A 21791-nucleotide genomic window follows, 5' to 3' on the forward strand; every position below is an offset into this window, starting at 1 on the left:
TTTTTATTAGGAGCAGATGTATGTGTCTCAGTAATAAAGTGGGATATATGAAGTGAATGCAGACTGAGGATGCTACAACAAATTATACACATAATCTGAAAAACCAAAAAAAAAATCAGCTCAATCACTTCATGTTTATTTTCCTAAACATCTGATCTTGGACTAAAAGATCCTGTAATAAAATAAATAATGTTACTTATTGAAGCATTTTAAAGATAAAGCTGTCCAAGAATGCAGTACTTGACCCTAGTTGTCCCTCAATGCAGTTATTACAGCATTGTTTTAAATGAGGTCTGTCATACTGTGCCCTGTGCAAACTCATGAGATCGGGATCTTTCAGTTTAACAGGCCACAGGAGTAGCACATACTATTTTAAAGCAATTTATCTTTAATCTTCTGTTCCTATGCACCCTTTATAACCTTTGGTAACGTCATTAAAATGTACTATACACTGACCCTCAGCAGTGCTGGATATTGACAGTTACTGATCCCAAAATGTGGAAGTTAATCAGAATTGTAAAACTTCATGTAATTGATTTTTACAGAGTAAATTAATCTATAGGCATTTGTTAGAGTTTTAAATAGAAAACATCTAGGCATAGCATGCTGTGAGTGCTGTAGATTATTGGGAGAGGAAGTGCCCCCTAAATAGTAAATTTTCTTTTTACCTCCATCTCAGTTACTAATTAAGAACTCTGAAGGGTATTTCAGAGAGAGCAGTTTTCAGGGGGCAGGAGGGAGCGATGGTGCCAGGCTATAATCTTATTGCCTGGCAGTTCAGAAAACAAGTGAAAAAACCATATGAAGTGAAATATGGTTCCTGACTGCTTGCTGGACAGCCTGCCAAACCATATGTCAGAATCTTGGATTTGCTGACTGACGGCAGTATATTGCTCATGAGGTTTAAACTGTACAGTTCTGGCCTCATTTTCCACGTAAAGGTCTTCAAGCAGATGGAAGATGGATAGATTTCTTGTCCTGCATTTGCTATTCAGTTTGTTTCATACTGATATTTTTGGATGAGTACAGTGTCTAGAATGTGTAGAGTTGCTTGTTTATAAGGAAACTGAGTCAGGAGGCTAATTCTTACTTTTGCCATCAGATCAGATACATCAGTCAATCAATGTACGTAGGACTTCGAAGTATTAAACAGATCAAAACCTTGACCTTGTAGGAAGGAGATACCAATCTATAATACAGCTTCTGTTTTTTAGAAAATGTGTTAAATTCAGGTCGTCCCTGCATTAGTCACTTCAAATCTTTCCTGGCCTCAGTAATAGAATGTAAGTGCAACTTTCAAGGTTTTAATAGGTGCAAAAATAACCATTTAGTGGGGGAAAAGGTAAGTCAAAATATTTATGTACCAATGGCTTTCTTCTGGCACTAATGTTACTTGTTTCTAGCTCTGCTGAACCTTCTTTTGTTCTAGAGCTCTGTCTAATGTTTTGGAATTCAGAATTATTTAAACTTGTATTTGAGCATGTGTCATCTAATTAGTTTCCCATTTAAAAGAATTCATTTGTCTTTTTAAAACAGTAAACTTAGCACAGTTTTATGACAGACCTGTTGAATTAGTGCTTTCTGTAACATATAACAATATGCAATTAAGAAATAAATATTCTGTGAATTTTTTTTACCCTCCCTCACCAGTCTTGCCAAGACCCATGAAAATGAACATAAAAAGAGCATGTATTTTCAGCACTACTGCTGCTTGGAGTGCAGTTGTGGTGATGTGTTCAGATATTATGGTGATGGGGGCCATATAAGTAAGGCTATGTTTTATTCACAGGTATTTTTAGTAAAAGCCATGGACAGGTTACAGGCAGTAAACAAAAATTCATGGCCTGTGACCTGTTCATGACTTTTACTATATGCCCCTAAATAAAACTTAGGCTGAGGGGCTCTGGGTGCTCTGGGGAGTGGCCCGGGGACCCCCACTGGTGCTGGGAGGGGAAGCTGGGTCGTGGTGTGGCCTGGGACCCCTGCTGGGGGAGGGGAAGGTTGGTGGGGCTGGCAGGCTCCCTACCCAGTTCTGACTGGCATGTTCCTGCAGCTCCTAGTGGGAGGGGTGGTCGGGGGGCTCCACGCGGTGCTCCTGCCACAGGCACTGGCTCTGCAGCTCCCATTGGCTGGGAACCGCAGACAGTGGGGGCTGCGAGTAGTGTGTAGAGTCCATGGCCCCTCCACCTAGGATCTGTAGGGACATGCTGGTGGGACCCCCTCCCTGGTAAACACCACCCCGTGCTGCAACTCCCTGCCCCAGCCCTGAGACCCCTCCCACACACCCAAGCTGCTGCTGCTGGCCACTCTAGAAGTCACAGAAAGTCACAAAATCCGTAACCTCTGTGACAGACGCGCAGCCTTTACATATAAGTAACCAGACTGATATCTTCAGAGAGAATTAGGTTAGCAGTTAACAGCATTGATGCTGAGCTTGTGACAGGTTAGTTACCCACATAATTTAATGTACATTAATAATCTGCTTATTCTGCATATTTTGATAGACTTATCCTGACCAATAATATTGGAAAAATAAGCCCAGTGTTTAAAAGTGCCTATAGGAAGGGGGTGTCTTTCATCTTAACCTTTTCAACCAAGAGCAAAGGTAATGTACTCGACATCAACTCAATAAACTGTTAATAGACCTTGGATGTTCTAGACTCCAAAGTCTGTAAGACAGTCGTCAAATGCTGCATGGATACTGTGCAGGTAGGTATTTTAATTAAGCAGAAAACTTCAGGGGCCTGTAGCTGATGCGACTGCTAGCCTCAGATATATCCAGTGGCTGGTGATGGGGAGGCTCTGAGTTACTACAATGAATTCTTTCCCAGGTGTCTGGGTGGTGGGTCTTGGCCACATGCTCAGGGTCTAACTGATCACCTTATTTGGGTTCAGGAAGGAATTTCTCCCCAGATCAGCTTGGCAGAGACTTGGAGTTTTTTCACCTTCCTTTGCAGCACGAGGCATAGGTCACTTGCAGGTTTAAACTAGTGTTAAATAGTGGCTTCTCTGTAACTTCAAGTCTTTAAATCATGATTTGAGGACTTCTGTAATAGACCCATAAGCTCTGTCTGAGTTACTGAAGTGGATGGTCCCTTTTGGCCTTAAACTCTGAGTTTTGAAAACACTATTTCTCTCCCCCCCCCCCCCCCACCACCACCAAACAAAAACAAAAAAACCCACCACCAACCTGGATGATGTGTCTGACAGATTTGAGTCCTGATGTATGTTATAAACAATTGCTTAGAGTCACGTAGGGAAATTGCTTTGGAAACTAAGGAAGCTGTGAGCTGCAGCACTATCTCCACCATTGGAATCAATACTCATAATTAAAAAAAATCTTGGGTGCTTTCTTTCAGAGCCCGGTTATAGCCTGTTAGATTAATTTGATATGAGGGTTTCATTAATCACATACTGAATAAGTTGTTCAGCAAGGAAGTCTGAGTAAGACCAGGCTTATACTTAATTTTAACTGGCATAGCTATACTAGGGAGTCTTATATAGAAATCACACCCCTAACTCATGTAGCTATGCTGGCAAAAGCCCTAGTTTAAATGCAGTTATACTAGCAAAAAAGTCAGTTTGCTGATGTAATTTTTTTGTTCAGGCAACTGGTATAAACTGCATCTCCACTAGGAGGGTTTGCTGGTATGGCTAAACCAGCAAACTCTTTCTAGTGTAGACAAGGCCTGAGTTGACTTTGAGGTCCTTCTTTAAAACAAACAAACCTTGTCCTAGGTCGATTGAGTGTGATTGGCCAAATAAGTGCTCTCCCCACATGGTCAGTTAATTTCATGAACAAGTTGCTCATCTAGAATTAGTGTAGGAGACTTTCAGCTCTTAAATCTTTGCTTTAACCACCAGATCACATTGACTCAGGAACAGAATCTGTTAAATTTATATAGACGTTTACTCTTTTAAAACTGAAACCTTTTCCGCCAAACCCAGGAGAATACACTAATATTTTAGAGACAAATTTATTTGAGCATAAGCTTTCGTGAGCTACAGCTCACTTCATCGGATGCAACTCACGAAAGCTTATGCTCAAATAAATTTGCTAGTCTCTAAGGTGTCACAAGTCCTCCTTTTCTTTCTGCGGCTACAGACTAACAAAGCTGCTTCTCTGAAACTAATATTTTAAGTGCTACTAGGTATGTGGAGTATTCCATAAATTCCCTTATTTTTCAAAGGATGCATATAAAAATTAATAGGTCGTGTAAACAACTTTGATATAGATCCTTTCAGGAGACATCCCGTGTCTGTAAGTGGTGCTGCTCAAGCACTAGTCCTCAGTATTCATTTTCCTCAAATGTTTGTAGATTTTAACAGCGTGACGGGACTTAGCGGGGGTAGGGTGTGGAGCTTTGTCAATTCAGGTGATAACATGATGTAGGAATTCCTGTCCCTGGGAGAATAAAAACAGTGGCCAAAGAGGACTGTCTGCCAAGATCCATAAACCTGGAAATCCTGGATGCCCCATCATCTCAGGCATTGGCACCCTGACGGCAGGATTGTCTGGCTATGTAGACTCCCTCCTCAGGCCCTATGCTACCAGTACTCCCAGCTATCTTCGAGAAACCACTGACTTCCTGAGGAAACTACAATCCATCGTTGACCTTCCTGAAAACACCATCCTGGCCGCTATGGATATAGAAGCCCTCTACACCAACATTCCACACAAAGATGGACTACAAGCCGTCAGGAACAGTATCCCCGATAATGTCACGGCAAACCTGGTGGCTGAACTTCGTGACTTTGTCCTGACCCATAACTATTTACATTGTCCCCAAATGTGATACCTTCAAATCAGCGGCACTGCTATGGGTACCCGCATGGCCTCACAGTATGTCAACATTTTTATGGCTGACTTAGAACAACGCTTCCTCAACTCTCGTCCCCTAACGCCCCTACTCTACTTGCGCTATATTGATGACATCTTCATCATCTGGACCCATGGAAAAGAAGCCCTTGAGGAATTCCACCATGATTTCAACAATTTCCATCCCACCATCAATCTCAGCCTGGACCAATCCACACAAGAGATCCACTTCCTGGACACTATGGTGCTAATAAGCGATGGTCACATAAACACCACCCAACACCGGAAACCTACTGACTGCTATGCCTACCTACATGCCTCCAGCTTTCACTCAGATCACACCACACGATCCATTGTCTACAGCCAATTTGAGCTCATGCTCAAATAAATTGGTTAGTCTCTAAGGTGCCACAGGTACTCCTTTTCTGTCTACAGCCAAGCTCTACGATACAACTGCATTTGCTCCAACCCCTCAGACAGAGACAAACACCTACAAGATCTCTATCAAGCCTTCTTACAACTACAATACCCACCTGCTGAAGTGAAGAAACAGATTGACAGAGCCAGAAGAGTACCCAGAAGTGACCTACTCGAGGACAGGCCCAACAAAGAAAATAACAGAACGCCACTAGCCATCACCTTCAGCCCCCAACTAAAACCTCTCCAACGCATCATCAAGGACTTACAACCTATCCTGAAGGACGACGCATCGCTCTCACATATCTTGGGAGATAGGCCGGTCCTTGCTTACAGACAGCAACCTGAAGCAAATACTCACCAGCAACCACACACCACACCACAGAGCCGCTAACCCAGGAACCTATCCTTGCAACAAAGCCCGTTGCCAACTGTCCACATATCTATTCAGGGGACACCCTTATAGGACCTAATCATATCAGCCACACTATCAGAGGCTCGTTCACCTGCACATGTACCAATGTGATATATGCCATCATGTGCCAGCAATGCCCCTCTGCCATGTACATTGGCCAAACTGGACAGTCTCTATGTAAAAGAATAAATGGACACAAATCAGACGTCAATAATTATAACATTCAAAAACCAGTCTGAGAACACTTCAGTCTCTTTGGTCACTTGATTACAGACCTAAAAGTTGCAGTTCTTCAACAAAAAATCTTCAAAAACAGACTCCCATGAGAGACTGCTGAATTGGTGTTAATTTGCAAACTGGATACAATTAACTTAGGCTTGAATAGAGACTGGGAGTGGATGGGTCATTACAGAAAGTAAAACTATTTCCCCATGTTTATTTCCCTACCCCCCACTGTTCCTCGGATGTTTTTGTCAACTGCTGGAAATGGCCCACCTTGATTATCACTACAAAAGGGCCCCCGCCCCACTCTTCTGCTGGTAATAGCTCACCTTACCTGATCACTCTCTACACTGTGTATGATAACACCCATTGTTTCATGTTCTCTATGTATATAAATCTCCCCCCTGTATTTTCCACTGAATGCATCCGATGAAGTGAGCTGTAGCTCACGAAAGCTTATGCTCAAATAAATTGGTTAGTCTGTAAGGTGCCACAAGTACTCCTTTTCTTTTTGTGAATACAGACTAACACGGCTGCTACTCTGAAACCTGCCACTTTATTGTAATAGTTGTGTGAAGTGTTATGGAGAGGAGGTCTGGCACATGCTGCATTGTATTTAACATAACAGTATTTTTCTTTTGCTCTCAGTACATTGAGAAGGCAGATAACACCCTGTCTCCCCCTCCTCCCCCCCAAAACATAAAAAGTGTTGACTGATGCTGCTACTTTAAACTTTTCAGGAGTGGTGTTATCCCACTCCAGTAATGTTGAGATTTATTAATCCTGTTTGACTCACCGTATCAAAGAAAATCTAAAGGTATGTCTATACTGGCAGAGTTACATCGCCGCTCAGAGAGCGCTGAAGGGAAACCGCTGTTGTGCGTTCGCACTGTCAGCTGCCTGCGCAATAGCATGTTCACCCTTGCGGCACTTGCAGTGGTATTTGGAGCGGTGCACTCTGGGCAGCTATCCCACAGAGCATCTCTTCCTCTTCTGCCGCTAAGAGTTGTGGGAAGTTAGAGCAGTCGCAAGGCATCCTTGGTCTTGTCCCAATGCCCTGTGATGCATTGCTTCACATCCCAGCAATCCCTGTGCTTCCATCTGCATTTGGCGCCATTTTTCAGCAGTTTGTATACTGCGTACTGCAGGAATGGATCCCGCACTGTTAACCAATATGCTGCTCGCTCTCACTAACACGTCCTGAATGGCAGTGGAGTTATTCCTTAAACTACAAAGGCAAGAGGAGTTGGACATTGATCTTGCCATGTGTAGTAGCTATGACACGAGATTGCTTGTGGCATTCATGGAGTTGCTGACCACAGTGGAATGCCACTTTTGGGCTCGGGAAACAAGCATTGAGTGGTGGGATCACATAGTCATGCACGTCTGGGATGACGAGCAGTGGCTGCAGAACTTTCGGATGAGGAAAGCTACATTCATGGGACTGCGTGATGAGCTTGCCCCAGCCCTGCAGTGCAAGGACATGAAAATGAGAGCTGCCCTGTCACTGGAGAAGCACGTGGAGATTGCACTGCGGAAGCTGGCTATTCCATACTGCTACTGATTGGTCGCTAACCAGTTTGGAGTGGGAAAGTCTATCTTTGGACTCGTGTTGACGGAAGTATGCAGGGCCATTAATTGCATCCTGCTTCGAAAGACTGTGACTCTGGGCAACATGCATGACATTGTGGATTGCTTTGCGCAAATGGGCTTCCCTAACTGCGGAGGGGTGATAGATGGCATGCATATTCCAATTCTGGCACCAGACCACCTACCCACCAGATACATTAATCGGAAGGGGTATTTCTCTATGCTTCTCCAGATGCTTGCGGATCACGTTGGGTGTTTCACGGACATTAACACAGGCTGGTGTATGGGGGGTACATGTGTGGGGTGCATGGGAAAGAGTTTTGCGACAGCGGCCGCAGAGGAGGGCGGGCGCGGAGCTGCTTGGTTTGCAGTGCTAGTAGTGCCTGGAGCATGTCCGCTTGGCACTCCATAACGTTTAAGAGCTGCTCCGTGGCTTCATTCTGGCATACCACGTTCTCCTTTCGGTCCATCTTCTCGCTGTCCTTCCACTCCTTCAGTTCTTGTTTTTCAGCAGCAGAGTGCATTATGACATTTGCAGAGAGTCTCTTTAGTTCTTTGTGGCCGCTTTCTAATTCTGCGCAGCTGTTGAGATGGTGATAACAAAGACGGAGGCTGGGCTCCCAAGGTCATATCCTGTGTTTCGCCAAGCTCCGACAGCTGTGACTGGCTAGCCTCCTCCAGGGTAAAGAAGAGCTCCTGTCTGCATGATCTTTGACCTCTGAGTCATCCTCTGTCTCTGGGTCCCCCTCCACGTCCTTGTACAAGATTTCCTCCTCCTGGCTCAGTCCATTCTTGACTGGCACACGAGCCACCGAAGTATCCACAGTGGCCTTTGCAGTGGATGTGGGGTTGCCACCGAGTATCGCATCTAGTTCTTTGTAGATCCAGCAGCTTGTGGGCACAGCACTGGAGCGGTGTTTTGCCTCCCGTGCCTGTCGTAGGCGTTCTGCAGCTCCTTCACTTTGACCCTACGCTGTAGTGTGTCCCGGTCATGACCCCTTTCTCTCATGCATTGTGAAATCTGTCCCTAGGTATCATCATTCCTACGACTGGAGCGTAGCTGGGACTGGACAGCCTCCTCTCCTCAAATGCTGATAAGCCCAGCAGCTCGGCATTCTGCAAGCGGGAGATCTTCTGGTGCATGGAGCAGGCATGGTCACCTGGAAATATGTGCTGAGACCACAGCACACATCACCGAGCAAACATGAAGGGGACTCCCAAAATTCCCAAGGAATTTAAGGGGTGGGGCTCACGGTTGGTCACCTGAGGGCAGAGCAGTAGAGTTCAAACCGATGACGGGAGAGGCGAGAACAGGCATTGTGGGACACCTCCCAGAGGCTGGTTGCAGCGCTGTAATCGACCAGGGTGTCTACACTGGCACCACGGCGCTGTAGCCCCAACGCAGAAAGCTGTATGGCTCTTGTCGGCATGGTTCTTTTACAGTGTACACCGCAGAAAGCTGCGTTACTGCGCAGAAACTTGCTAGTGTACACAAGGCCTATCTTTTAAACTATTTCCCTTTGCTGGCCTCTTATGAGACCACAGAGAAATGATGGATTCCTAGTACTAAAATGAGTAAATTCATAACATTCCCTCCCTGAGTTTAAACACTAGAAATGAATTAGTAAAACAGGGAGTTTGACTTGGAGGATTAAGTGTTGTTGCCGTTACCATCTCTGTCGTTAGTTCAAATCTGATCTGGATTGATGGTGAGTAAACACCCATAAAATACTTACTATGTGAAATGACTTGGTTGTAAGTCAAGATGCCATGGAGATCATATGATAGTTGGCATCACTGCTTAGACTCCCAGAACGGACCCGAATTATTAGTAAAAGATTAAGGCTACCTGTATTGGCCTGGGGAGTTCCCTCCAGTTGGTTTTTGAGTTGTGCAGCTAAGCTTCCATGGCTCAGGGTTTATAGCATCTCACCAATATGAAATTCACTTAGGGTGACCAGATAGCAAATGTGAAAAATTGGGATGAGAGTGGTGGGGGGTAATAGGTGCCTATATAAGAAAAAGCCCCAAATATCGGGACTGTCCCTATAAAATTGGGACATCAGATCACCCTAAATTCACTTTTTACTTTTTAAAAAAAATGTAGTAAAAGCATAATGGGAGAATTGTTTTCTCCCTTAATTTTCTAAGCAATAGAAGGGAAAGAGGACAGTGCCCCCTCGCTTCCCTTCTTAGTGACTTTTTTAGGTGCAGGAAAGTGTCTCAGGTGTGGATGAAGGTAAAACAGACTTGACCTTTGCTTTGACTTTATCCTTTCCTTTAAGGAACTAATAAGTTTATTTAGTTCAAGGATGCTGCCTGAATATATAAAAGCTAGTGTGTATTTTACTTCTTATGGTAAAGAATTAAACTTACAATTTGTACTTTAGTTTTCTGTTTCAAATAACTTGAAATTCTAAATTATACTTTGAATGCAAAAGCAGCTGACAAGATTTTACCTGTCACCTGCCTTGTCTCTCTTGTTACCTGCCTCACTGCATGCTTATGGAGGGGCTGCAGAGTAGAAGGAATAATAAGGTAGTCTTTTTAGAGTTTGAATCAGCACATCAAAATCTGGGTTGCAGAGGAGGATTTGGTGCACTGATATGTGTTCCACTGTAGTTGGTCTCATCTGAAACCATTTAATTTTCAAAGCCACTTTAAGTGGGGAGGATTGCATTTGATACTTTAATATCTTTAATAGCTGGACTAAGCTAATTGGAGGTGCTTTCTGTTAAGTCACGTGGGTCAAGTGAGAATGTTAGCATAGTGGGTTGACTGGCTTCATGCCTGTGAAAGGGTGTAGTGGGTCAGCTGGATTCAGCCCCACAGTAGTGTTGTTCATTTCTGTTCAGAATAGCTTTCTGAATTTTTGCAGCTCTGTTGTCTTGCTTCCACTGTTTCCAAAAGGTGCCTGTAGCTGGTACAGTAATACTTGCATAGGTACCAGGTTGTAACTAATATGAGCTAGTACTATCCAGAAACATCCTCCTTGATAGTCTTAAACATATTATGGCTCATAGAATCTCAGGGTTGGAAGGGACCTCAGGAGGTCATCTAGTCCAACCCCCTGCTCAAAGCAGGACCAATCCCCAATTTTTGCCCCAGATCACTAAATGGCCCCCTCAAGGATTGAACTCACAACCCTGGGTTTAGCAGGCCAATGCTCAAACCACTGAGCTATCTCTCCTTCCCCCCCCCCCCCCCCAATATACCAATACAGTACATTTTCTGAGGCCATATTGGATGAAGCTCAGACTGGAAAAATGGCACAGTGGTATCAGCTATCTTGTACATGTTTATGGTTCTTTGGTAGGAAAAACAGAACTTCCTCCATTTTCCCACTGAGGCCTTATGGTGGTCCATTGGTGCAGAGACCGTGTCGCTTGTGGCAGGACATCATCTCACAGGGCTGGGGTTAGTAGCCATCCTTCAGTCAGGTTAGGGTTGGGGCTGAGGCTGCTGAAGGAAGTCTGGGTGCTGTCAAAAAAAGTCAGATGTATGTTGGAGGCCAAAGCAATGGTGTGGTTCAACTGCCCCTTCAACATCTGCTTTCCCCAGCCCCAAGTGATGGTATCACTTGCGTTTAACCACCACCCCCCCCTTGGTGTTCAGTGCGGAGGGGAGGTAACTTATTCAAGGTATGTCTTCACTACTGAATTAACTCAAATGTTCTACGCTTGTTTTTCTTGAGTGAGCCTAGCTTGAGTGAGAGTGCCCACACTGCTAATAGCACTCAAGATGCTGTGTCCACACTGGTGCTGCACTCACTCATGTCTGGCACTAAAACAATTAATTCTTTTCCAGTGAATTGTGGGAGAACATGTCTGTTCTGGGCGTATGGGAGGAATTCTGCAAAGGCATTGGAGGTTGTAAGTTCTTTGGGGCAGGGCCTGTCTTTTTGTAATGTTTGTAACTTACCTAGGACAGGGAAGTCCTGGTCTATCACTAGGGCTTCTAGGCACGATGGCAATACAAATAATGAACTAGTATCAGTCAAATGGAGCTAGCCTGTATCCATGATCAGAATGCTCATGTTAGCAGCTGACAGTTCTAGCTTTAGCCTCTGCTCGCTGATGGGCCAACCAACTTAAATTAAAAGCACCATCACAGTTGTTTAGTGTGTGTGTGTCAAATTGAGTTGACTTTGCAATGAAGGCAAGATGTCCACTGATGCTCTCTGCAGTGCCCCATGGAGATTTGTTTCCCTTTGTTTTTAAATGATTCCCTAATCTAAACTGCCCATCTCTCACCCATTCTGCAAGATGGTTAACAACAAAATTCAGCAATGAATAAATTAACAGCACTCTCCATAACAAGGACCCATCGTGAGAAATCAGCATCCTGGCTGCTCTTGAGAATCTCAAGACAAGGGAGGCATACAGAAGGAAATTGCTATCAAAGTACCCTGAAACATTATAGTCACTGTATCACCAGATTTCAGAGCAGCAGCCGTGTTAGTCTGTATTCGCAAAAAGAAAAGGAGTACTTGTGGCACCTTAGAGACTAAGCAATTTATTTGAGCATAAGCTTTCGTGATTAAGTGAGCTGTAGCTCACGAAAGCTTATGCTCAAATAAATTGCTTAGTCTCTAAGGTGCCACAAGTACTCCTTTTCTTTTTGTATCACCAGAGGGGTCACTAGAACAAAAACAACTTGATGCAGACTGTCTGGAATAAAACACTTAAACTACTATATAAAAAGAAAAAATAGTGAAGAGGATTTTTGTGTAAAACAGATTCTTACAGAGGAAGCAGGGGAACTGGAAAGTAAAATGCTTAGTATCATTTGTATGAAAGTCATGATATAAGGGACTGAACACTTATCAAGATCATAAAAATCTATTCCGCTCATTTATAGAAAGAGCCAATATTGGAAAAACAAGTGGAAAAAACTGCAGTAACACAAACTTGGTAAACAATAAAGATTCACAGCCAGGTACTTATGTTCCACCTTCAGGCCTTGCAGAGACTCATATAGTGTTCATAGTCTGGCATAGAGTATGCCAGTACATGCCTTCCTCCACCACGTCCAAGGGCCGTGATATGACCAGCAGCTCTTGTCATCTCCATCCAAGAGGTCTTCCCCGATACATCTCTGCGCTGCCTGTCTTTTACCAGGACATCCTCAGGAGCTGGAAACTATTTTCAGCAATGGGGTCTGTAGTGGTCATCGAGAGGAAGATATTGCTGAATCCCTGCTACACAAACCACACCTTCCTAAAACTGTCCCCAAATCTGCATTTAAATTGTTTAAGATTTGCTAAATGTCAGATGATGGAGACCTCAGTGAGTGAACTGTAGAGGACAGGTTGCATGATTTTGCAAGGCTTATGCATCTTAGTGGATACTTCAAAGACTTACTGGCATATTTTGTAGAAAAATAGTGTGTGATCATGTGATTAAAGACTATATTAATGTGAGGGGGCTGAGTTGAGGATGCCTGGGCAACCTTAATCCTGGCATTTTCAAACTTAAGAATGCTTTACTTTGCAACCTTACCATTCTTTTAATGTATTTTTTATGTAATATCTATATATACTATCTATTTGTCAATGTTAACATTAATTCAGAAGCATTTTCTTGAGGGCATAGTTATTCAGCAATATCAGATTTGAAAATGATGGGGCGCTTAAGCATATTGTAGTAAGGTGATAAGTGGAAGCCTCATTTTTTGTGTGCTATAACTCACTTTCCTGTTACCCTTTCTTGTCATGTCATTCTCCTTCTCTTCTCCTTTCTTCCCCTCCCCCATTTGCTTTTCATCCACCTTTTTTTTGTCTGTTATGACATGATGAACTCTTTGGGATAGAGAGTGTCTTCTTACTCTGTCTGCATAGCATCTGGTGCAGTAGGGCCCTGAACCTCAATTAGCATCTATAGGCACTATACAATACAAATACTAAAACCCTTATTGAATAAAGAAACATAATTGTACTTAAAGTGAACCTGGTGTACTTACACCTTTATTGTATTAGAAAATTGCTCATTTGAGGTACAATCTATTTAATGCCACAGTTTTTCATCAGTTTCTGTGGCATGTTTGTGATAGGAGAGTAATGCGTGCTTAAAACTGGAGGAGTTGCTTGACTGGTTTTAGTCTCAGATTATTCAATTTTAACATGTACAAAACAGCTGGTGATAGAATTTTCCACTGAAGAGCCAGTGGATGCAAAACTTGATGCGTTTATATTTTGTTCTTTGAAGAAGGTAGTGGTTGAAGACCAGTTTGTTCCAGCTGGTTCTTCTCACTGAGTTAGTATTGAAGGTCTAGTCCACAGCAGTGGCCTTCGTGAACTGAAACAAAAGTTTAGCAAGAAAAAGTTAAGCTATGAATTCTTTTGGGAAGTATGATTATCACATCTGACACTTGAATATCTGAACCCAGAAAACAGTTTAGGAATGTAAAGTTTCAGCTCTGAGTGTTTCTGATTCTGCACACTTTTTTTGCCACTTTCACCAAACAGGATTAAATGGTGTCACTTTGCATGTATCTCACATATTCTTATGAAATAACTGCAAAACAAAATACCGTATTCCTTTAGAATCACTATTCTTCCGGTAAGTTGTACATATGTCCTATCTAGCAGATTTGTATTCTTCTCTTTATTTATATTCCATTTACAAGGGGTTTGTTCCAGGACTGTAGTAGGGGTATAAATCTATTTGCATAGTTTCCAGCAATAAGTTCAGTTCCATTTGGTGTATTTTGTTTTAGGTTTTGTAGCGTTGAAGGTGCTTGTGAGTAAAATCTTTTGCCTGTATATGTTGTGGCTAATGCCTTTGTGGAACTCTTTTAGCATATTATGAAATCCATCTAGAATTAAAACTTGCAGAACATCATGGTTATATTGTAGGGCTAATTTCATTCCATTAATGAATGCAAGGTGTAAAATGGAGAAATTTTAATATTACTACTAAAGTGGTGACCTATTTTATTGTATCTTAAGTCCTCCTGATCTCATTCTCAACATTGTTTATTTTTGTGTCATTTGCGGTAGGTAACACACAACATCATGTTAATTTAGCTGCCTACAGTGAACAAACTCGACATGCAGCTCCAACCGCCATAAATAATCTCCATAACTGAGCAGTTGCTTGACCAGAGATCTTGTACAAGGTGCATAGCAGAGAGGTGCATGGCATTGTGGGAATATAAGATTCTGTGGGGTAATTCCAGTCAGGTGGGAACATGTTTATGTAAAAATATATTGGATGTTAAGGGTTTTGTCACATTTGGCTTTCTTTGTAGTCACTGTGCTAGATCTCCCCGTAATATTCATATCTTGTCCCAATACCCTTGCTTAGGGAAAATGCAGTTTGACTCTCTCTCTCTTGTGAGGAGGATAGTGGAAAAGAAAATGGGTTTTTTGTTCTTTCAAATGAAATTGAGGTGGGTAGAAAATTAATTTTAAAAAAATACTTTGTATGGCTATCCCTGCATACTTCATGTAAATAGGCTATTCTCACCTTAATGCTAGTGGAAGACATTCAGTCTTTTAAATTCTGACATAATTGTTTTTTTAATTGGCATAATATTTAGTCCACAGACAAAGCAGCTTTCAGGAGACTTGGGATCTGTTCCAAACTCTGCCACTGGTCTTAATGAGTGAATTTGGGCAAGTCACTTAACCTCCCTGTACCTCAGTTTCCCCATCTTGAAATGGGGATGATATTGACCTCCTTTGTAAAAATAATGAAAAGTGCTATATAAGAGCCACGTGGTGGTGTTAGTCTCTTGATATTTTATGACATCAGGGACTTTCCAAAGTGGGAATTGTCACTTCATGTTTGGCATTAGATTACACTGAACAGGTAATCTGATTTGAAATAATTGATTTTTTTTAACTTAGTGCACACCAAGCCCCAACTTTGAAAGGTATTTTTTTTATTATTTTACATAATGCAGATCAGTATATAGAGCTCCTTTATGGCACTCTGTCCTGTTGTAACTGTATTGCATGACAGCTTTGCTGTAGTGAAACTTGCTGGTAAATAAAATAAACCACTTTGGTGGCTGTACACTGCTGAGGGGAAGGGTTGGGTTTACAACCCTCCAAGAAATGATACTTTTCTTGGCAAAGAGGTTGAGGGGAGAGCTCATTTTGTTCTCAAGAACCTGTTAATGGCCATGCTACTGAATGGCCTTGACAATAGCTGGCTATCCATGGAATAATTGTGCTTGCTTGTAGGGGAAGGAGAAATAACCCAAACCAGATGGAACAGTTTAAAATAATGAGGCACTATTTTGAGAAAACAAAGTACTTGAGTAGGTGGGATGCTGAGGAAGAAACAACCCATACTTCAGTGAGGATAAAAGTAACTTCTCAAAAAGGTGGGGGGCAGGGAGAAAGACTTTAGCAAATCTGTAGCTAGAATACAAGCTATAGAGTGCAAGCTGTCTTCTGTCAGGGATGGTCTAACTCTGTAACATACTTAGCTCTGCCTTGAGTGCAGGATCTGGATTAGAAGACCTCTCCAGGTCCCTTCCAGTCCTATGATTCTCCCACTGTAGTTCCATCTCCCACTCTGACTTGGCTCCTTGTGCTGCAGGGCAGGCAGCAACTGGCTCAAGCAGAGGGTCGGTGAGCGGAGAGAGGGATTGTACCTGCAGCATGGTCAGGAGATGTTGAGGGAGAAGCTTGGCCGAGTGAAGGTTACCTGAGGTTAGGGGAGTGGAGCAAGTCGGAGTGGCTGTATACAATGGTCTATTTCCCTTTGCCTCCCAAATTATGCCCATAACTCTGAAGATCTTTCTTACATTTAGTTGTTTTGGCAGATTTCAGGATAAATGCTCTGATTAATGTTAAAAGAACATTGATATCTGGGAAGGAATATATTTGATATACCCATTAAGAGCAGTGGAATTCATTTTTTTTTTTAGAACTCTGGTGTATATCTTGACCCTATAATTTTGTAGTTGTCCCCTACTGAACATGACTTTGTCATTCAGTCAGTATGTGTCAAGAGAACCTGCTACAGAAAGTGGCCAGATTCACCAACATGGGTATGCAATAAGATAATGTGGACTTAAGGTTTGTTCTTGGCCTTGTTGTTCAATCTCCATTTCCTCACCGATGAGGTGTAACTGAGTACTGTTAAATCCAAAGTCTTGTCCTTGCCTCCAAGGCTCTGTTTCTCACTGCTTGCCACTTTTATTCTGAAGTTCTGTAGCCCACCTGTTTTACTTCCTTTTTAAATTTCTAGTTTATCTATTTTAGGTACTTGTATATGGCTCCATCACCATAGTATTGGAGTGTCTCATAATCTTTAATGTATTTATCCTCTCAAAACACCCCAGTGAGGCAGGACTGTTATCCCCATTTTACAAATGAGGCACTGAGGCTAAGTGACTTGCCCAGGGTCACACAGGAAGTCTGCTGGAAGTCCTAAGCTAGTGTTCTTACTACTGGACCATCCTTGAGAGACACATTTTCCCACAAATGCTCCAGCAGTGACCCCCCTCTCTTACTCTAATGCACTAGATTTAACAGAGGAACTTTCCATTCTCTTTCTTTGTCTGATGCTCATTAGTGGAATGAGGGACATAAGTGAGACAAGCCCATCACCAACTGTATTAAGAGATCACCAACTTATTGCACAATAGGTCACTGAACTGCTATTAGATGCTATTAGTACCAGTAAATCAAACCAGGGACTTCGCAGTGAGAGTCAGTATCTTACTACTGTTAAATCTCTTAACCATGCAATACCTAAGTACTGTCATTCGTATGTAGACACTTTATTGATACCTGTTTTTAATGTTATGGGGCAGTTTGAAAATTGCCCTGCTACACACTGAGGCTTATGATACAGAATCCTATTGTTTATCATTGCCATTACTCAGTATCCTGTCTTAGTTGGCATGCTGAAGATCTGAGAACTTCTTATCTTAAAATTATTTTTGTTTCCAGTTGACTATCGATTAGTCACATTCAGTTTATTGCATTGCCACAAAATACCAGTTGAGGGCACTTGCACATGGTTTCCAGAGTGGTTTTTTTTAATGTCAAACTATTTATACTCACATGCAAACATTTTGATTCTGTAGGAGAGTCAGACTTGTGATGGATCCATATATTGCAAATCTGTATTGGAGGAGTCATTCAGTGCTTGGGCATGCTCTCACCAACAGAAGTTGGTCCAATAGAAGATATTACCTCACCCACCTTATCTCTTTCATGTCTCACTTATAAACAAATATCTCTTCCCTCCCTCCAGACAAGAGGGTAGTTGTTTCTGAGGAGCAAGGGTAACAGGCCTGATCATTCTTTGAGATGCTAGGGCAGTGCTCTTCACTATTTTTGAAGTGGGGGCCACTTTGGCAAAAATCCTTCAATGTGAGAGCCACGTGGGATGGGGCAGAGAGGATTCAGAGTGTGGAAGGTGGCCCAGGGTAGGGCAGATGGTGGGGTGAGGGGTTCAGGGTGGTCTCATTACTGGGGCAGAGGGTTGGGATGCGGGGGGTGAGGGTTCTGGGGTGGGGCTGGGGATTAGGAGTTTGGGGTGTAGGCAGGCTGCCCCTGGCTGCAGCCAGAGGACTCACCCCAACCCTCTCCCTGTTGGCAGCAGCTAGCTCTGGGGAAGGGGTCCTTTCTCTCTCACCCTGCCAGCAGGCAGCACGGGGCTCTGGGGGAAGGGGCCCTCTCTTTCCCTGCTGGCAGCAGGGAGCTCCAGGGCCGGGGGAGAGGCCCACAGCAGCCCTGCAAGCCCCAACTTGCTCCCCTCCCCAGTTCCCTCCCACCCCCCACCTCTCTCCTCTCCAGGTCCCTGCTGCATGGCCCTTTAGGTAGATGGGCGCCGCCACTGGCTCAGGGGCCTTGCAATGAAGAACGCTGTGCTAGGGTGTCAGCAGTAGTATGCATAAACTTCTTTCCTGCTACTTTGATGCCTCTTTCATAGAGATTACAAAACTTCTGTAGTTCTTGTCATGTCGTCATACTGCTTCCTGCTACATTTGTGCACATGTGATTGCCTGTGATCATTGCACTCTGCCAGGTCACTGGAACAGCATTCACACTCAGACAGCTGGCATTGCAGGAGATGCTTCATATTTTGAGGTTATCTGCCCAGTCATATGTATTGAAGCCAGTAGTGTAGCCCCACTTGATCATCCAGTCTCTTAAGATTTAACTATTCCTCGTCTTGCTCTTTTTAAGGAACTAATTTGAAAATAGAATATCCAAAAAGCAGACAGATCTAATGGATAACTAGCTCTGTCAGAATAACCAGCTTTTTCATTGTGTGGCTCTAGTGAGGGATGAACTTGAGTAGTAGAGAAAAGGGACAGTCTGGAATAGCCAAGTGTGTACTTGGACAAGTTAGCTCTCTGTGTGACTGCTTGCACATTTTGCACCATTGGATATTGTGGACAGAAATAAGAACTCTACATCATCTAGATTAGGGATGTAAAATATTAAATGGTTAACCGATAAGTATTAGTCTTACTATTCATATATTACAGTTTAATGTTTAAAACATTGGTAAAATCATTTCACGATGTAATACCTAATGTGCGCATTAAAAACGCTGTAATAATACCTGGGGGGTGCTGGAGTTTGTCATGCTCTCACAGCTTGGGGCACTGCTGGAGCAGCCTGTGCCTGGCAGAGAGGCCCCTGCTGGGGGCAGCCCGGCAAACCCGCTCCTCCTCTTCTCTCTCTCCCTCCCTCCCTCCCCCCCCGCCCCCCCGGCTGCTGGCTGCAGCAGCGGATCTGCCCGTGAATCACTGGATCTACCAGAACAGTTGGATCTTTCCTGGCAGCAATCTGCTAAACTAGCTGCATTAGGCAGCATCTAGTAACTAGGAGAGTGAGTGGTGGGATCAGAGCAAGGCGCACAGCCATGCGCATACAAACAATCCCCAGCATGCTCTGCTCCACCTCAGAGGAGAGACAGCAGGGTGTCGTCGTCCGCCCGCGGGGGGCCCCCCCCCTGTGAACTTGTTAATGATTAAACGATTAACTGATATAATTTTAATAGTTGAAACAAGTACTTTTTAAAGCAATATTTACATCCCTAATCTAGGTGACATTAGTTGGACTCTTTGATACTTGTTCAAAGACATAACTCCAGTAGTTATAGCTCAAATGGGCAACACTTGATAGAAATACAGTGAATTGCAAAAAAAAAAAAAAAAAAGGACTGAATTAGATTCCTGAGAGAGTTTTAGAGAACTGTAGGAGCCATCAGATTCTTAAATGCAAGCTTGCATAATTTTAAATCTCTGATTACTCCCTAGGGTTCATTAGGGTTAAGCAAATGATTCCAAAATTATTCTCTCTAGTTGGTTTTTCTAACTTTCTCATACACAGCCTGGCTAACAGAGTCTAGCTTTGCTTTTGTTGTAGTGGTGGCGGAAAATGACTGAACTGTCAGTGATTTCTTTGCTGATCAGATGAAATGGAATGCTGTCACTTTGGGATATTTTGCTCTCAACAGAGAAAACAGTGCTTGTCAGCTGAGTATCAACTGCTGAAGCTGGAGAAGGGAGTCAAACTGATTGCATGGTAGTGATTCCCATAATGAGACTTAACTATAGACTTCTGATAGAATACACACACAGGACAAGTAATTTCCTTTTACTGTAAAGAGCACTGAGACCATAGCAAATCGAAATCAAGAAACCTAAAATCAATTGTCTTTCTGTAGATCAGTTGGGCTTTTACTTTTAATTAAAAAAAGTGTTCCAAATTAAATATTATGTTGGTGAAATGGAGTTGTTCATCCCTGTGAATTTAATAACTTACCCAAGAATAAACCTCATATAGAGGTCTCAAAGATGAAAAATTAACACTATGTCCAGATAATGTTTGGATTACAGTCTTGATATATCAGAATTCAAGCGGTCATTCTTATTCTTTTAAATACATTTCCTTATTGTGAGATACTCCAATTATATTCAACAGAAGCATGTGAAATTTACCGTGTGCAATTGCAGCTGTTCAGTCAGCCTGAGTTTGTGGGTGGTTTAACTGGTGCTTGGATGGTGTTTTACCTACTGATCCCTCTGCCTGGTCCTGGCAGTAAAGATGACAATTCATGTGCCAAAAACTCTGATCCAGTCCAATAGTCATACATTTGACACTCTCCCTTTCAAGCTAGTCTTTCCTAGGATTTTGGTCTCCCAGAAGGAGATTTGGATTAATTAGATCACGGGTGGGCAAGCTTTTTGGTCTGAGGGCCAAATCTGGGTATGGAAATAGTATGGTGGGCCATGAATGCTCACCAAATTGAGGGTTGAGGTGTGGGAGGGGGTGAGGGCTCCAGCTGGATGTGTGGACTCTGGGGTGGGACTTCATGTGCAGGAGGGGGCTGGAGGTGTAACAGAGGGGTTCGGAATATGGAAGGGGGCTCTGGGCTGAGGCAGGGGGTTGGGGTATGGGTTCTGGGATGGAGGTGTGGGTTCCAGGCTGGGGTTAGAAATGAGAGGTTCAGGGTGTAGGAGGGGGCTCTGGGCTGGGAGACAAGGTCGGTGTGTGGCCGGGGATGGGGCCCCAGGCTGGGACTGAGGGGTTTGGAGTGCAGGAGGGGGCTCCGGGCTGGGGCAGGGTGCGTGTGTGTGTGTGGTGGTGGTGGTGGTGGTCAGGGCTCTGGCTGGGGGTGCGGGCTCTGCCATGTGGCTGGGAATGAGGGGTTTGGGGTGCAGGAGGGGGCTCTGGGCTGGGATCGAGTGGTTCGGAGGGCGGGAGGGAGAACAGGGCTGAGGCAGGGTTGGGACGTGGGAGGAGGTCAGGGGTGCAGGCTCTAGGCAGCTCTGCGTGCTGCTCTGTCTGCAGGCGCTGCCCCCGCAGCTCCCATTGGCCGCGATTCCTGGCCAGTGGGAGCTACAGGGTTTGCGCTTGTGGTGGGGGGCAGCATGTGGAACCTCCTAGCTCCCCCTCCATGTAGGAGCCGGAGTGGGGACATGCTGGTGCTTCTCGGAGCTGTGCGGCACGGGGCAAGCCCGTGACCCTGCTCCCTGGCGGGAGCTTGAGGATCATATTAAAAGGTCTGATGGGGCAGATGCGGCCCATAGTTTGCCCACCTCTGAATTAGAGTACTTGGAGTTACTATACTAGTAATGAGATATAGCTGAACTGAGTTGAGAATGTAAACTTAATAGAATGTGTAGCCATCTGTGTTCAGGTTTAATTGATGAATTTTGATGTTATTTATACATATGCTGTCGAACAGAGTGAGCACGCTTCATAGGTTACGTACAAAATGGGAAATGACTGCCTAGGAAGGAGTACTGCGTAAAGGGTTCTGGGGGTCACAGTGGACCACAAGCTGAATGAGAGTCAACACACTGTTGCAAAAAAAGTGAACATGATTCTGGGATGTATTC

The 21791-nt window shown here is 43.7% G+C and overlaps 2 protein-coding genes across 10 annotated transcripts in view; one reads left to right on the forward strand and one right to left on the reverse strand.

Moving 5' to 3' along the window:
- The window catches only part of MED26 (mediator complex subunit 26), a 60695-nt gene that overhangs the window by 10322 nt on the left and 28582 nt on the right, over positions 1–21791 (forward strand). The window contains exon 1 of one of the 5 annotated variants that reach the window (XM_073324056.1): positions 8981–9172. The exons of 3 other annotated variants lie outside the window; for them this stretch is intronic. In XM_073324056.1, coding sequence (XP_073180157.1) covers positions 9170–9172 — 3 coding nt within the window. In that variant the 5' untranslated portion in view covers positions 8981–9169. Of the gene's footprint in view, positions 1–8980; positions 9173–12699; positions 14583–21791 lie in introns of those variants that run through there. One more of the 5 variants, XM_073324057.1, reaches the window with a different exon arrangement.
- Positions 13401–21791, reverse strand: part of LOC140903181 (uncharacterized) — a 37362-nt gene continuing 28971 nt past the window's right edge. For all 5 annotated transcript variants that reach the window (XR_012156178.1, XR_012156177.1, XM_073324064.1 and 2 more), the window contains one exon: positions 13401–13759. The gene's annotated coding sequence lies outside the window, so the exon portion shown is untranslated. The remainder of the gene's footprint in view (positions 13760–21791) is intronic.

This window comes from Lepidochelys kempii, chromosome 25 (genome assembly GCF_965140265.1).
Source record: "Lepidochelys kempii isolate rLepKem1 chromosome 25, rLepKem1.hap2, whole genome shotgun sequence".
NCBI lineage: Eukaryota > Metazoa > Chordata > Testudines > Cheloniidae > Lepidochelys > Lepidochelys kempii.